This window comes from Bufo gargarizans, chromosome 4 (assembly GCF_014858855.1).
Source record: "Bufo gargarizans isolate SCDJY-AF-19 chromosome 4, ASM1485885v1, whole genome shotgun sequence".
NCBI lineage: Eukaryota > Metazoa > Chordata > Amphibia > Anura > Bufonidae > Bufo > Bufo gargarizans.
This window is the reverse complement of record NC_058083.1, coordinates 288,177,403-288,193,926: the sequence shown is the minus strand read 5'-3', so window position 1 is coordinate 288,193,926 and position 16,524 is coordinate 288,177,403. Positions and strand designations below refer to the sequence as shown.

General features: G+C 43.6%; 1 protein-coding gene across 1 annotated transcript in view; it reads right to left on the bottom strand.

Moving 5' to 3' along the window:
• The window catches only part of LOC122935381 (coiled-coil domain-containing protein 162-like), an 83,359-nt gene extending 73,716 nt beyond the window's left edge, over positions 1–9,643 (bottom strand). Inside the window, exons 1-4 of the mRNA XM_044291152.1 lie at positions 9,558–9,643; positions 8,627–8,797; positions 7,011–7,128; positions 4,132–4,294 (exon numbers count right to left, since the gene is read on the bottom strand). Coding sequence (XP_044147087.1) covers positions 4,132–4,294; positions 7,011–7,128; positions 8,627–8,797; positions 9,558–9,643 — 538 coding nt within the window. The remainder of the gene's footprint in view (positions 1–4,131; positions 4,295–7,010; positions 7,129–8,626; positions 8,798–9,557) is intronic.
• Between the last annotated feature and the right edge of the window lie 6,881 nt (positions 9,644–16,524).

Below are 16,524 nucleotides of genomic sequence, written 5' to 3'. Positions count from 1 at the left end.
TGGGCTCCATGCTTCACATCTGGTGGGACTGTCCTGGGGTTGCCCCTCTGTGGCAGGATGTTTTTGCTCTGCATAACGCTTTGTACCGGACCTCTATATCACCGTCTCCTCAGATAGCTCTACTCTCTATCTACTCGGGTAGAATTCAACTTGTTAAGAAAGGTGCCCTTAGGCTGTTTGTGCAGGCTGTAAGGCAGATCATACCGCGTAAGTGGAAATCAGCAGATAGCCTGAGGAGATCTACCTGGGTCCACGCTATGGACACTCTGGTCCGGATGGAAGAGCTGAGAGCTGAGGCCCACAATCAGGCGCGTCCATACTCGCAAACATGGGACCCTTGGCTGCAATTCAGAAGCTCTCCTAGATTTCACACTTGGCTAGAAACTGGTTGTTGTATCTGGTGAAGTTCAGGTTTCTTTTCTTCACATACCCTCGCCCCCCCCCCCCCTCCCCTGTATCTCCTTACCCCCTGTTTTTCAGCCCTTGTCGTGGTCTTATTTGTTCAGATTCGTCACACTTATTGGCATATTTATGATAGTCATGTTTCCTTCATAATTGGGCTCAGGCCATATTGCCCTTTTCCTCACTTGCGTGACTTTGTAACTCCTTTTCATTTTTGCTTCAATAAATATGATTGAACCATAAAATAGCTAAAACTAAAAACAAACTAAAAACTACTTCCAAAAATATTCAGCTTTGATATTAATGAGTTTTTTGGGTTCATTGAGAACATGGTTGTTGTTCAATAATAAAATTAATCCTCAAAAATACAACTTGCCTAATAATTCTGAACTCCCTGTAATGTGTACTGGTTCTGCTCATTCAATAGTGATAGGGCCCAGCTCTGTTATTAATATAGGTACTAATCTACAATAGTGGGGTGCACAGATAGATGGAGCAGAACATTTTACCTGCTCACACTCTCATATAAACAGGCCCGTCGCTACCCGACAGGCAAAACAAGCAATTGCTTGGGGCCCCAAGCTGGTTGGGGCCCCAAGCTGGCCCGGGGCCAAGCAGAGCCGGTGCTTGTTTTGCTTCCTTTAAGGCTGAGTAACTCAGAAGATCCGATGGTATATTCTAACCCCCTAGGTGTTCCCATGGTGACGGGGACGCTTGCCTGCGGGTTAGAATATACCATCGGATCTGAGTTTTACGAGCTCAGTGAGATCGTAAAAACTCCAATCCGATGGTATATTCTAACCCCCAGGCGTTCCCATGGTGACGGGGACGCTTGCCTGGGGGTTAGAATATACAGGGCCACGCCGCTCACAGCAGTATATTTATAAACTAATCAGTAACTACTTTAACTTTAATCATTTCTCATTGTTGAGCTCTTTACTTGGATTATTTGGATATCTTACTTTGTCTTAGCTCCGGTAATAGCAGGCAGTGCGGGGGGCGGCGCTCACTCACTGACTGATGTCACGCGCCTGCTCCTCCCACTAGGCGGCGCAGGCGTGTGACGTCAGTGAGTGAGCGCCACCTGCACTGCCTGCTGTTACCGGAGCTAAGACAAAGTAAGATATCCAAATAATCCAAGTAAAGAGCTCAGCAATGAGCAATGATTAAAGTTAAAGTAGTTACTGATTAGTTTATAAATATACTGCTGTGAGCGTCGGGGAGGGGGATCTGTGTATGGCACTGTAGGGGGATCTGTGGATGGCAGTGCCATCCACAGATCCACCTACAGTGCCATCCACAGATCCCCCCCTCCCCTAAACAGTGCCATCCACAGATCTCCCCCCTAAACAGTGCCATCCACAGATCCCCCCTAAACAGTGCCATCCACAGATCCCCCCCCTCCCCTAAACAGTGCCATCATGGCACTGTTTAGGGGACGGGGGATCTGTGTAAGGCACTGTTTAGGGGGGATCTGTGGATGGCACTGTTTAGGGGAGGAGGGATCTGTGGATGGCACTGTTTAGGGGGGAGATCTGTGGATGGCACTGTTTAGGGGAGGGGGGATCTGTGGATGGCACTGTTTAGGGGAGGAGGGATCTGTGGATGGCACTGTTTAGGAGATTAGGGATCTGTGGATGGCACTGTTTAGGGGGGAGATCTGTGGATGGCACTGTTTAGGGGGAGATCTGTGGATGGCACTGTTTAGGGGGGAGATCTGTGGATGGCACTGTTTAGGGGAGGGGGATCTGTGGATGGCACTGTTCAAATTTCATGCACATTAAATGCAACAGCAGTATTTGCACTGTAAACCTCCTTTTTTATTTATATAAAGTGTGGGTGAACTTAAACTGTATGGCTATACTGTGGTTCCTGTAGGCTTTGCGTGCGTAAGGTGTGGAGGGGGGGGGGCCTCCATGTCTATTTTGCATATAAAGAACATCTGTCAGCAGGTTCAATCCTATTAAATCACGTTGATCCTGCTGAGCAAAACAATACCTTAATTATGCATATCTGTGCACCATTCCTGAGTACTTCAGTGCACTCCACTCTGCCGTGATAGACACCCTCCAGGATCTCGTCTTGTGCCTGCTCCATAGATTACACTGTCAGTGAATGTACAGTAGATCTCCTACTTCCCAAGGAATACAGACAACTACTTAATATATCATCCTCCACCCAAATGAAGCCAAGGGCCTCCTCTGACGGGTGGAGGATGATGTAATTGGCTCATTCACAGTAGTCATTTGGCATGCTTGGGAGGCAGAAGCAGTTCTACTGTACATGCGCCAATAGTGTAATTTACGGTGCAACTACAACATTACAGGCTAGTATATGATAACTCATCTCATTTACAAGAACTACCTGTCTAGTCAGAAGTGTTAAAATGTCCTTGTCAGGGAGCATTCAGGTGACTGAATGTGTTTTGCGGTCCTCAAATTGCGGATCCGCAAAACACGGATATCAGCTGGTGTGCGTTCCACATTTTGCGGAACGCACATGGCCGGCCCTATGATAGAAATGCCTATTCTTGTCTGCTACTGCAGACAAGAATAGGACATGCTCTACCCTTTTTGAGGGGCTGCGGACAACACACGGGGCATCTTTTGTGGCACTATTAAAATCAATGAACCTGCACCCGTTCTGCAAAATTGCGGAATGGGTAAGGACCCATTCATACGGTCGTGTGAATGAGCCCTTAGTCAAAAGAACACATGTCCCACAGGATGCATTTTTCTAAGGTATATTACAATATTTCTTACATATTCACCTGTACTATTGATTTATGCAAAGTTTCTTCCAGTGACAATGACCATTTAAGGGTGCCACCACGATTGTTATAGTCTCACATCTCCCAGCAACCTTGTAGAAGATCTCTTTTGAGTGGATTTCCCCTTTAGGCTAAATGTTCACGATCAGGATTCCACGCAAATTTTTTGCACTAATCTTTTAAAAATTCTGCAGCATGTCAATTTATTTTATTTATTCTGTTTGGATTTTCTCCATTCACTTCAATGGAGACAGTAAAATCCGGATGTGCAAAATCCGCACCAACTCCGCATCAAATCCACACCAATCGATGCGGATTGACCGCACGGATTTCCCTGCGAACACCTGCAGATTTCAGTGCGGATTGTCCGCACATGAATCCTGAACATGTGCATTTACCATAAGGCCTCTTGCACTCGACTGTATGCCCTCCGAGACATACGATCTGTGAGCGGGCCATATGTCTCGGAGCGGCATTGATCGTGCACACGGGAGCGCACAGCATCATAGATTACAATGATGCTGTGCACGTTGGGCCGCCCGCGGGACTATTGTCATAAGATCATATGAGTCTGTGACAATATTGTCCCGCGGTCGGCCCGACGTGCACAGCATCATTGTAATCTATGATGCTGTGTGCTCTCATGCGCACGATCAATGCCGCTTCGGGACATATGGACCACTCACAGACCGTATATCTCGGAGGGCATACGGTCGTGTGCAAGAGGCCTTAGGGTACGGCTACACTGGTCACACGACAGCTGTTGTGGGCAGGATTGCAGAGTAGCGGTGATCCCATAGAAATGAACGGATCACAGCGCCAATCACAGCTGTCCCGCAACCAGTGTTGCCACATCGCCCTAGCCCTACATAGCACCATAGATATGTCAAAAAGAACTAATTAAGGCATAGACTAGCTTAATCAATTCAACAATAAAGACAGAATTTCACACGTTTTACCTATTCCTTCTGTGCCTCCCCAGTCAGCTGTCATCTCCCTGTTTATCAAACTGACATATCCACTGCACGAATTTCCCAGCTGAGCAAAACTGAGTATATATGAGACAATATCATGTAAAGCAGCTATAATTTGTAGACACTGGTACAATGCCCGATAGGCGGCCTGCAAAAAAACAAAAACAAACTATATGTAACAAATAACCAAATCACCAACTAGCAATGAAAACCAGTTATGGCAGTGTATAACTATATCACAACTACGGAGTGCAAAGGAAAAAATTATGGCATGGCATAAGAGGAAAAAGATGTATGCAATCAGTACAGTAGCAAAATTGCTGCCAAGATGTAAAACCATACCTGTCCATCTACATACCTAGAACAACTGTTGCTACAATGATGCTTTCAAAGTGACATGGTCTAGTTAAGTGCTGGCATCTAAATTAGATTGCTGCCCGAACATGTAATTCCAAGACAAATATTTAGCTTCATAATTCAGAAAACACGACAGACCATAATGAATCAAATACATACGTACTCTTCTTGAGTCCTAAATATGAATGGAGCATTCCTTAAAGGGTCTCTGTAACCCTATTAACCAATTCCAGACCGAGCCATTTACCCACTCCCTGACCAGGCCTAAGGCTCATTGCACACAAACGTGTGCGCCCAGTGCCCGTATTGCGGACCGCATTTGCAGATCCACAATACACGGGCGCCGTTCCGTGTGCATTCCTCATCACGGATGCGGACCCATTCACTTCAATGGGTCCGCAAATCCGGAGATGCGGAATGGTGCGCAACGGAAGCACGGAATGGAACCCTACGGAAGCACTACGGAGTGCTTCCGTGGGGTTTCATCCCGCACTTCCGTTCCGCAAAAAGATAGAACATGTCCTATCATTTTGCGGAATAGCTGGATCTCGGACCCATTAAAGTGAATGGGTCTGCGATCCGCTGCGGCTGCCCCACGGTGGGTGTTCGTGCATTGCGGTCCGCAGCACGGCCTCGGGGCGCATACGTTCATGTGCAAGAGGCCTAATTTTGCAAATCGGACAATGCGTCACTTTATGTGGTAATAACTTTGGAACGCTTTTACTTATCCAAGCCATTCAGAGATTGTTTTCTCGTGACACATTGTACTTCATGATAGTGATAAATTTAAGTCAATATGTTTCACCTTTTATTTATAAAAAAATCCCAAATTTACAACAACAACAAAAAAAATCTCAATTTTCAGAATTTATTTTTCTCTGCTTTTGAAAAAGAAAGTGATACCTCATAAAATATCTATCACTTAACATTCCCCATATGTCTACTTTATGTTGGCATTATTTTGCAAATGTCATTTTATTTTTTAGGACGTTAGAAGGCTTAGAATTTTAGAAGCAATTCTTACAATTTTTTAGAACATTTCCAAAACCCACTTTTTTGAAGACCAGTCCAGTTCTGAAGTCAGGCTTACATTATAGAACCAACCCATAAATGACCCCATTTTAGAAATTACACCCCTCAAACAATTCAAAACTTTTAGAAATGTTGTTAACCCTTTAGGTATTCCACAGGAATTAAAGCTAAATAGAGGTGAAATTTCAAAATGTCACTTTTTTTGCAGATTTTCCATTTTAATAAATTTTTTCCTGGAACACATCAAGGGTTAACAACATAACAAACCTCAATATTCATTACCTTGATTCTGCAGTTTGCAGAAACACCCCATATGTGGTAGTATACCACTGTATGGGCACACGGCAGGGCACAGACAAGGATTGCCATATGGTTTTTGGAGGGCAGATTTTGCTGGAATGGTCTTTGGGCACCATGTTGCATGTGAACACATTTTGTAAACTACACCACCCAAGGAATTTTTAAGGAGTGTAGTGAGCACTTCACTCAACAGCTCTTTCATGGAATTTTTAGTAGTTAGGTGTGAAAATGAAAAGGTACATTTTTTTTTGTTTTACAAGAAAATGGTGCTTTAGGCCTTTTTCACAAAAGATAACAGGAGAATATCCCCCAATTTGCTACCCACTTTCTCCTGAATACAGTAACACCCCAATTGTGGTTGTAAACTGTTATTTGGGGATACGCCAGGGCTCAGAAGGGAAGGAGCGGCATCTGGATTTTCTAACATGGAATTTTCTGTCATGGTTTTTAAGAGCAATAATTTTTTTTATTTTTTGTTTAATGAGCTGTGTGAGGGCTTATTTTGTACGAGACAAACTGTAGTTTTTCTTGGCACCATTTTGGGGTACATTTGGCTTTTTAGTTGCTTTTTATCTCATTTTTGGGAGGGGAAGTTACAAAAAAAGCTGTTTGGTGTCATTTTTCTATTTTTCTTTACACTGTTCACTTGATGGGGTAGATCATGTGATATTTTTATAGATCTGGTCATTACGGACGCAACAATACCAAATATGTCTATGTCTAGTTTTGCGAATCCAGTATTTGTGTGCGTTACTCATTTTGCGGACCGCACATGGCCAGCTCTATGATAGAAATGCCTATTCTTGTCCGATTGTGGACAAGAATAGGACTTGCTCTATCTTTTTTGCGGGGCAGGACTATAGAACTATAGGTGCAGAATAAAACTACAACATGCTGCGGTTTTTGTCTGGCGCCTCTCGGCATGTTTGCCATGCTGTGGCCGGACCTACGGCCCGCCCCATTATAGTGAATGGGGCTGAAGCGGACTTCCGCCAGCATGGTGGACTTGCGGTAGCACGGATCCTCTCATAACGGATGCAGATGGTTGTATTGGCATGATGTAAGCATTTTTTGATGATCCTTGACGGATCCAGCAAAAATGTTGATGTGAAAGTAGCCTTAACTGAACTTGGATAACCCCTTTAAAGGCAATTTCAAATATTATTCGAACATACCTTTTCTGGTAGCATCTTAAACATGGAAAGTACTTCTGATGCGTAAGGGATGTACCACAAATTAACAAAAACTCGCCCATCGTCTGAAAACAAGGTATGTGGGCGTTCTTGAAATGTCCTGTAGTTTAGAAGAAATAAAACTTCTATTTAAATTCAAAGAAACTAATGCAGACGTCACAAAGAAATATAAAGATCATCTAAATAAATTAAAGAAGGGGTTGTCTCATCATGGACAATGGGGGCATATCGCTAGGATATTCCTCCATTATCTTATAGATGCGGGTCCCACTGCACCTATATCGAGAACGGAGCCCCACACGGTGGTGGCTGGAGGACTCCGGTCCAGCCACCACTAAGCCAGCTCCCCATAGAAGTGAATGGGAGCGTACCGTGCGGGCGCAGCCCCCGCTACTATTCATTTCCATGGGGCCGACGGAAATAGCCGAATTTTCGCTGGCCCCATAGAAAATAAATGGAGGCCAGCTGCGCATGCGCAGTGCACCCTCCTTCACTTTCGGGGCTCCATTCTTGATATAGGTGCGGATCCCACCCATAGCGATATGCCCCCATTGTCCATGATGAGACGACCCCTTAAACTTGCACCCAATTATGTACCTAACCAGCAGGAGCATTCAATAGAAAACAGGTGCCGTTTATGGCAGCCTGTATTTCCTGTATGTGGTGTTGGCACAGGTCGCTCTGATGTGCGTTGCAGTCAGCATCACCTTGACAGAAGATAGGATGCCATAAGGAGCACATGTAGGGCAGTTCTAGGGAATTTGAAACTTGTAAAGGGAAAAACCTCAATCACAGCATTACGTTTGGGAATTGTTAGCGTAGGGGTGTGGAATATGTCGCAGAAATCCAAGGCTGATCCTCAGACTATACATGGTCTATTCAATGGAGAATGTGACTGCCTGTTGCAGTTTCCACGTGGAGACTGCTGTGAGAATTGACATGTCCATTTTTTTTCCCATGACCCAGATTTCAAATGCTTATGAAATGCTTACAATAGGTATTTCTTTTACGCAAATTTCAGGGGAAATGATACATCAAAAAGCGGTGTAATTTGGCGCATCTAGGTTTAGAAAATGTTTCTGCAGCTAGCCTGAAAATGATTTATCCAGCGTGAGCCCCTGTGCTAAGTTTAGGGCATGTCTAGTCATTGTGCAGTAAATCTGCTCTAATGTGTGAACTCGCCCTTACTCGAGTAGATGATCGGTACAATTGAGCGATGTTGTTTCTTGGTGTAGTGAACGTTTCAATAATGACCCTTAAGACGTGCTGATGATCGTTCACAAAATCGTAATTTCGATCGCATATTCCATCGCTTGTAATTTACACAAAGCGTGAGCTTAAACACACCCACAGTGTAATCATCTGTAATCGTGCCTGCAGTGAACGATTCCTGTTTACACGTATGAAATCGCTAACGTCCAACAATGATTTTTGTGGCCACCACAAACGATCCAACCAAAGATAAATATACCGATTCTCTGTTGTCGCTCATTGTTCTCAGTTTCTTGTAGTTTCGCTCGATTTAGCGATAACTTACACAATAATCGCCTCATGTAAAGGTACCTTTAGTGATAATTAGGTAATAAAAGTTTATACACCTGGGATCTGCCTGGGGTGCCTCTTTAATGATAGTCTTTTTCACTTGAGGATGCCCTATGATGAAGTAGGTTTTACAAATGAGTGGAAACTCTTCCAGCAGTTGTTTCAAGCTGTTGCAGTAGGCGATGATCTGTCCACGGAGGGAGTAGGTACAAATCCTTTTGCTTAACCTAAATATTAAAGAATGAAGATCCTTATGAACATTTACCTATACCAATGTAAGGATGCCAAAATAGCCAATGTATATCCATACAGTTATCAAGTTCCTAACAACAGTAAATGTTTTAGCCTACATGCACTGGAACTGGGTTTGGTTGCGCATCCGAGCCACATTTTTTGCGGCTCAGGTGCGGACCCATTCACTTCAATAGGGCCGCAAACAATGCGGACAGCCTCCATGTTCTGTCCACATCAGTATGTCCGTTCTGTAGCCCCGCAAAAAAAAAACAACATGTCCTATTCTTGTCCGTTTTGCAGACAAGGATAGGCATTGTTACAATGGATCCGCAAAAAAAATGGATGACATACGGACGTCATCTGTTTTTTGTTTTTTTTTTGCGGACCGCAAAACACATACGGTCGTGTGCATGTAGCCTCAGTGAAAGATTTACACATACATAAACGTGTCTATCTACACAGTACTGTGTGTGCGTACATGTATTTAAATATATACTGTAAATATATATATATACATAGTTTTTTTTTTATTATATAGTAAGTGGTTTATGCTAAATGAAGGGTTTATACAACAATGGAGAGAACTTGTCGAGGTGCACAGTGTCCTAAGCTCAGGATTACATTATAGTGACAGCAAATACATGCTAGAACACCAAACAATTTCATATGTAATATAAATGGAGATACACAGTGATGACGACATACTGGTCAGGTAGCAAGAAAATCAATAGCCAGTATTTCAGGTGAACTCACTTCTGGCAATAATCAGTTACAAGCTCTCTTTTCACTTTTTCCACTTCCTCCTGCAAAACACACAAGCTCCTGTTACTAGCGTACATGGTGGTGTTTGCACAGAGCAAACTATCTGTAAAGGAAATGTGTTATGTTAGTATACATATTGTCCATCCGAATGAAATACACCAAATAAGCGCTGAGCGGTGCTGTCTCCACTGACGATCCTTGAGCAAACTCTGCGCGTTCTAGGCCACTGATATCCGGTGATCTAGAGCTGTATGGGTGAAGTCAAGGAAATTCTGGCTGACTGCTAATGCACATTCTAAAAATGAACTGCCCCATGAACATCGATTGGCAAACCTTACTCCTTTGTTTAGTTAACATGGAAATGTGCCATGATAAGCGCCCAGAGATGATATGAGTGTGAATATCTCCCTGGATACAAGCAGGTAACAATTGGAAACACACACAGATTTAGGCCGCTTACACATGAACGTAAGGGCTCCGTGCCCGTGCTGCAGACCGCATACGGCGGTTCCACAATACACGGGTCACCAGCAATACACGGGTGTTCTGTTCTGTGCTTCCGTTCCGCAAAAAGATAGAACTTGTGTGTGCTGCCTGCAATGCATGGGCACCGACCGTGGGGCAGCCGCATGCGGATCGCGGACGCATTCACTTGAATGGGGTCCCTGATACGTCCGTTCCGCAAAAAGATAGAACTGAAGCAACAGAAGCACGGAACAGAACCCCACGGAAGCACTCCGTAGTGCTTCCGTAGGGTTCCGTTCTGTGCTTTTGTTCCGCTACCACATCACCGGATTTCCGGACCCATTCAGGTGTATGGGTTCGCATCCATGATGTGGAATGCACACGGCCGGTGCCCCATGCATTGCGGACCCGCAGTATGCGGCCGCAATATGGGCACGGGCAGCACACGGTCGTGTAAATGAGCCCTGAATGGGTCTGCGATCCACATGCGGCTGCCCCACGGTCGGTGCCCGTGCTGCGGACTGCAAATTGCACGGAGCCGTTACGTTCGTGTGAAAGAGGCCTTAGTTTACTGTTCTTGTCTACTTCAATAAAGATGACAACTATGGTTCAGCACAGAGATGGATATTCGTCTAGAGAACATTGATCCTTTTGCTGTTAACAGCTTCTGGCATTTAGAGGGATGACAGCAAGGGCAGGGAAATAAGTAACTGGAATAGGAGAGAGAAGAACAAAAGAAGAGCATTGTCACATGTACTAACAGTGTCCGAGAGGAGACAAGTGTATTGCATAGACAGTAAAACATGCAGCAACTTAAAACATCACCGCTTAGTTTTCCATTCTTCTGATCGACTAGAAGAACAGAAAAATAAACAAAGAAACGGATCCTGTTATTCCAGATTCAGTTATTTTTTATAGGAAAAAAAATTCATTAGGACTTTTTTCCATCTAAAATAATGGATCTGAGATGGGAATGGCGGAAACGTATGCAAAATGGGCATAGCTGAGCATAACAGATGCTTAAAATACATGATCTGTTTTTTTTTTTCTGACGGACCAGAAGAACAGGAAGCTTGATGGTGATGCAAACTCACCCTTAACAGCCTCAGAGAAAAACTTTGGGGGCCATTTATTAGGACCGGCGTTTTAGACACCGGTCTTAACCCAGTGCGCTTGCAGCGGAGCTGCCAAAATTATGAATTATGAATTATGAAACGGCGCTGCCTCTACATAACTTCAGCGCATCCAACGCTGGTCTAAATGTAAGACAGCTTCCTCGCTGGCTTAAATTTAGACCATTTTCTACACCTAAAATAGGTGTAGAAAATGATAAATAAGACAGGCTGGCACACGCTCACTTTTTTAGACCTGGTGTGAGTGGGGAAAAGTTGCAGATTGCGGCACAAATAACATTTGCACTGCAATCTGCAACAGATATATGCCAGAAAACTGGTGTATATCTGATAGTAAATGACCCCCTTCGTTTTAAAGAGTTTAAAAAAAAATGTCTCAGATATGTGAAATCTAATAATGTGAATAGTCTGTTCAAAAAGCTCTTTAGGGTTCTCTAGAAATGGTATACACATACAGACGTGGACAAAATTGTTGGTACCCTTTGGTCAATGAAAGAAAAAGTCACAATGGTCACAGAAATAACTTTAATCTGACAAAAGTAATAATAAATTAAAATTCTATAAATGTTAACCAATGAAAGTCAGACATTGTTTTTCAACCATGCTTCAACAGAATTATGTAAAAAAATAAACTCATGAAACAGGCATGGACAAAAATGATGGTACCCCTAGAAAACACAGAACATAATGTGACCAAAGGGCCATGTTAATTCAAGGTGTGTCCACTAATTAGCATCACAGGTGTCTACAACCTTGTAATCAGCCATTGGGCCTATATATATGGCTCCAGGTAATCACTGTGTTGTTTGGTGATATGGTGTGTACCACACTCGACATGGACCAGAGGAAGCAAAGGAAAGAGCTGTCTCAAGAGATCAGAAAGAAAATTATAGACAAGCATGTTAAAGGTAAAGGCTATAAGACCATCTCCAAGCAACTAGATGTTCCTGTGAGTACAGTTGCACATATTATTCATAAGTTTAAGATCCATGGGACTGTAGCCAACCTCCCTGGACGTGGCCGCAGGAGGAAAATTGATGACAAATCTAAGAGACGGATAATCCGAATGGTAACAAAAGAGCCTAGAAAGACTTCTAAAGAGATTCAAGGTGAACTTCATGCTCAAGGAACATCAGTGTCAGATCGCACCATCCGTCGTTGTTTGAGCCAAAGTGGACTACATGGGAGACGACCAAGGAGGACACCATTGTTGAAAACGAATCATAAAAAAGCAAGACTGGAATATGCCAAACTACATGTTGACAAGCCACAAAGCTTCTGGGAGAATGTCCTGTGGACAGATGAGACAAAAATCGAAGTTTTTGCCAAGGCACATCAGCTGTATGTTCACAGACGAAAAAATGAAGCATATCAAGAAAAGAACACTGTCCCTACTGTGAAACATGGAGGAGGCTCTGTTATGTTCTGGGGCTGCTTTGCTGCGTCTGGCACAGGGTGTCTTGAATCTGTGCAGGGTACAATGAAATCTCAAGACTATCAAGGAATTCTAGAGAGAAATGTACTAGCCAGTGTCAGAAAGCTTGGTCTCAGTCGCAGGTCATGGGTCTTGCAACAGGACAATGACCCAAAACACACCGCTAAAAACACCCAAGAATGGCTAAGAGGAAAAAATTGGACTATTCTAAAGTGGCCTTCTATGAGCCCTGACCTCAATCCTATTGAGCATCTTTGGAAGGAGCTGAAACATGCAGTCTGGAAAAGGCACCCTTCAAACCGGACACAACTGGAGCAGTTTGCTCATGAGGAGTGGGCCAAAATACCTGCTGAGAGGTGCAGATGTCTCATTGACAGTTACAGGAAGCGTTTGATTGCAGTGATTGCCTCAAAAGGTTGCGCAACAAAATATTAAGTTAGGGGTACCATCATTTTTGTCCATGCCTGTTTCATGAGTTTATTTTTTTACATAATTCTGTTGAAGCATGGTTGAAAAACAATGTCTGACTTTCATTGGTTAACATTTATAGAATTTTAATTTATTATTACTTTTGTCAGATTAAAGTTATTTCTGTGACCATTGTGACTTTTTCTTTCATTGACCAAAGGGTACCAACAATTTTGTCCACGTCTGTATATAATACTATTTGTTACATCATATTTCTACGGTCAGGTTCAGGAGGTCCCATTTTACCAAGTTCTGAAAGACCATATATGAAAATCTGGTTAACATGCTTTCTTAAACATTTGGGGAACTTTTTTATTATCATTTTTTACTATCCACATAAGACAAAAAATATTCAAATAATATAATGGTTTACACTGAGCAGTAAACCAAATATTTATTTTTATGGAGCTCATTCATCAGCTTTGCTGTATACAGGGAGTGCAGAATTATTAGGCAAATGAGTATTTTGACCACATCATCCTCTTTATGCATGTTGTCTTACTCCAAGCTGTATAGGCTCGAAAGCCTACTAGCAATTAAGCATATTAGGTGATGTGCATCTCTGTAATGAGAAGGGGTGTGGTCTAATGACATCATTACCCTATATCAGGTGTGCATAATTATTAGGCAACTTCCTTTCCTTTGGCAAAATGGTTCAAAAGAAGGACTTGACAGGCTCAGAAAAGTCAAAAATAGTGAGATATCTTGCAGAGGGATGCAGCACTCTTAAAATTGCAAAGCTTCTGAAGCGTGATCATCGAACAATCAAGCGTTTCATTCAAAATAGTCAACAGGGTCGCAAGAAGCGTGTGGAAAAACCAAGGTCGCAAAATAACTGCCCATGAACTGAGAAAAGTCAAGCGTGCAGCTGCCAAGATGCCACTTGCCACCAGTTTGGCCATATTTCAGAGCTGCAACATCACTGGAGTGCCCAAAAGCACAAGGTGTGCAATACTCAGAGACATGGCCAAGGTAAGAAAGGCTGAAAGACGACCACCACTGAACAAGACACACAAGCTGAAACGTCAAGACTGGGCCAAGAAATATCTCAAGACTGATTTTTCTAAGGTTTTATGGACTGATGAAATGAGAGTGAGTCTTGATGGGCCAGATGGATGGGCCCATGGCTGGATTGGTAAAGGGCAGAGAGCTCCAGCCCGACTCAGACGCCAGCAAGGTGGAGGTGGAGTACTGGTTTGGGCTGGTATCATCAAAGATGAGCTTGTGGGGCCTTTTCGGGTTGAGAATGGAGTCAAGCTCAACTCCCAGTCCTACTGCCAGTTTCTGGAAGACACCTTCTTCAAGCAGTGGTACAGGAAGAAGTCTGCAAGGTAAGAAAAACATGATTTTCATGCAGGACAATGCTCCATCACACGCGTCCAAGTACTCCACAGCGTGGCTGGCAAGAAAGGGTATAAAAGAAGAAAATCTAATGACATGGCCTCCTTGTTCACCTGATCTGAACCCCATTGAGAACCTGTGGTCCATCATCAAATGTGAGATTTACAAGGAGGGAAAACAGTACACCTCTCTGAACAGTGTCTGGGAGGCTGTGGTTGCTGCTGCACGCAATGTTGATGGTGAACAGATCAAAACACTGACAGAATCCATGGATGGCAGGCTTTTGAGTGTCCTTGCAAAGAAAGGTGGCTATATTGGTCACTGATTTTGTTTTTGTTTTGTTTTTGAATGTCAGAAATGTATATTTGTGAATGTTGAGATGTTATATTGGTTTCACTGGTAAAAATAAATAATTGAAATGGGTATATATTAGTTTTTTTGTTAAGTTGCCTAATAATTATGCACAGTAATAGTCACCTGCACACACAGATATCCCCCTAAAATAGCTAAAACTAAAAACAAACTAAAAACTACTTCCAAAAATATTCAGCTTTGATATTAATGAGTTTTTTGGGTTCATTGAGAACATGGTTGTTGTTCAATAATAAAATGAATCCTCAAAAATACAACTTGCCTAATAATTCTGCACTCCCTGTAGATACAGACCTCCTGAGCAGAGTCATCTCATATATACAGCGCTAAATTAGAGTACTTTCACACTAGAGGCAAGGAACTCCGGCAGTGAAGTTACTATCCTGCCCTATACAGGCCTCCAGCAGTACAACAGAGCTGTCATTAAGGCTAGTTTCACACTAGAGGCAAGGAACTCCGGCAGTGAAGTTACTATCCTGCCCTATACAGGCCTCCAGCAGTACAACAGAGCTGTCATTAAGGCTAGTTTCACACTAGAGGCAAGGAACTCCGGCAGTGAAGTTACTACCCTGCCTTATACAGGCCTCCAGCAGTACAACAGAGCTGTCATTAAGGCTAGTTTCACACTAGAGGCAAGGAACTCCGGCAGTGAAGTTACTATCCTGCCTTATACAGGCCTCCAGCAGTACAACAGAGCTGTCATTAAGGCTAGTTTCACACTAGAGGCAAGGAACTCCGGCAGTGAAGTTACTATCCTGCCTTATACAGGCCTCCAGCAGTACAACAGAGCTGTCATTAAGGCTAGTTTCACACTAGAGGCAAGGAACTCCGGCAGTGAAGTTACTATCCTGCCCTATACAGGCCTCCAGCAGTACAACAGAGTTGTCATTAAGGCTAGTTTCACACTAGAGGCAAGGAACTCTGGCAGTGAAGTTACTATCCTGCCCTATACAGGCCTCCAGCAGTACAACAGAGCTGTCATTAAGGCTAGTTTCACACTAGAGGCAAGGAACTCCGGCAGTGAAGTTACTATCCTGCCTTATACAGGCCTCCAGCAGTACAACAGAGCTGTCATTAAGGCTAGTTTCACACTAGAGGCAAGGAACTCCGGCAGTGAAGTTACTACCCTGCCTTATACAGGCCTCCAGCAGTACAACAGAGCTGTCATTAAGGCTAGTTTCACACTAGAGGCAAGGAACTCCGGCAGTGAAGTTACTACCCTGCCTTATACAGGCCTCCAGCAGTACAACAGAGCTGTCATTAAGGCTAGTTTCACACTAGAGGCAAGGAACTCCGGCAGTGAAGTTACTATCCTGCCTTATACAGGCCTCCAGCAGTACAACAGAGCTGTCATTAAGGCTAGTTTCACACTAGAGGCAAGGAACTCCGTCAGTGAAGTTACTATCCTGCCTTATACAGGCCTCCAGCAGTACAACAGAGCTGTCATTAAGGCTAGTTTCACACTAGAGGCAAGGAACTCCAGCAGTGAAGTTACTATCCTGCCTTATACAGGCCTCCAGCAGTACAACAGAGCTGTCATTAAGGCTAGTTTCACACTAGAGGCAAGGAACTCCGGCAGTGAAGTTACTATCCTGCCCTATACAGGCCTCCAGCAGTACAACAGAGCTGTCATTAAGGCTAGTTTCACACTAGAGGCAAGGAACTCCGGCAGTGAAGTTACTACCCTGCCTTATACAGGCCTCCAGCAGTACAACAGAGCTGTCATTAAGGCTAGTTTCACACT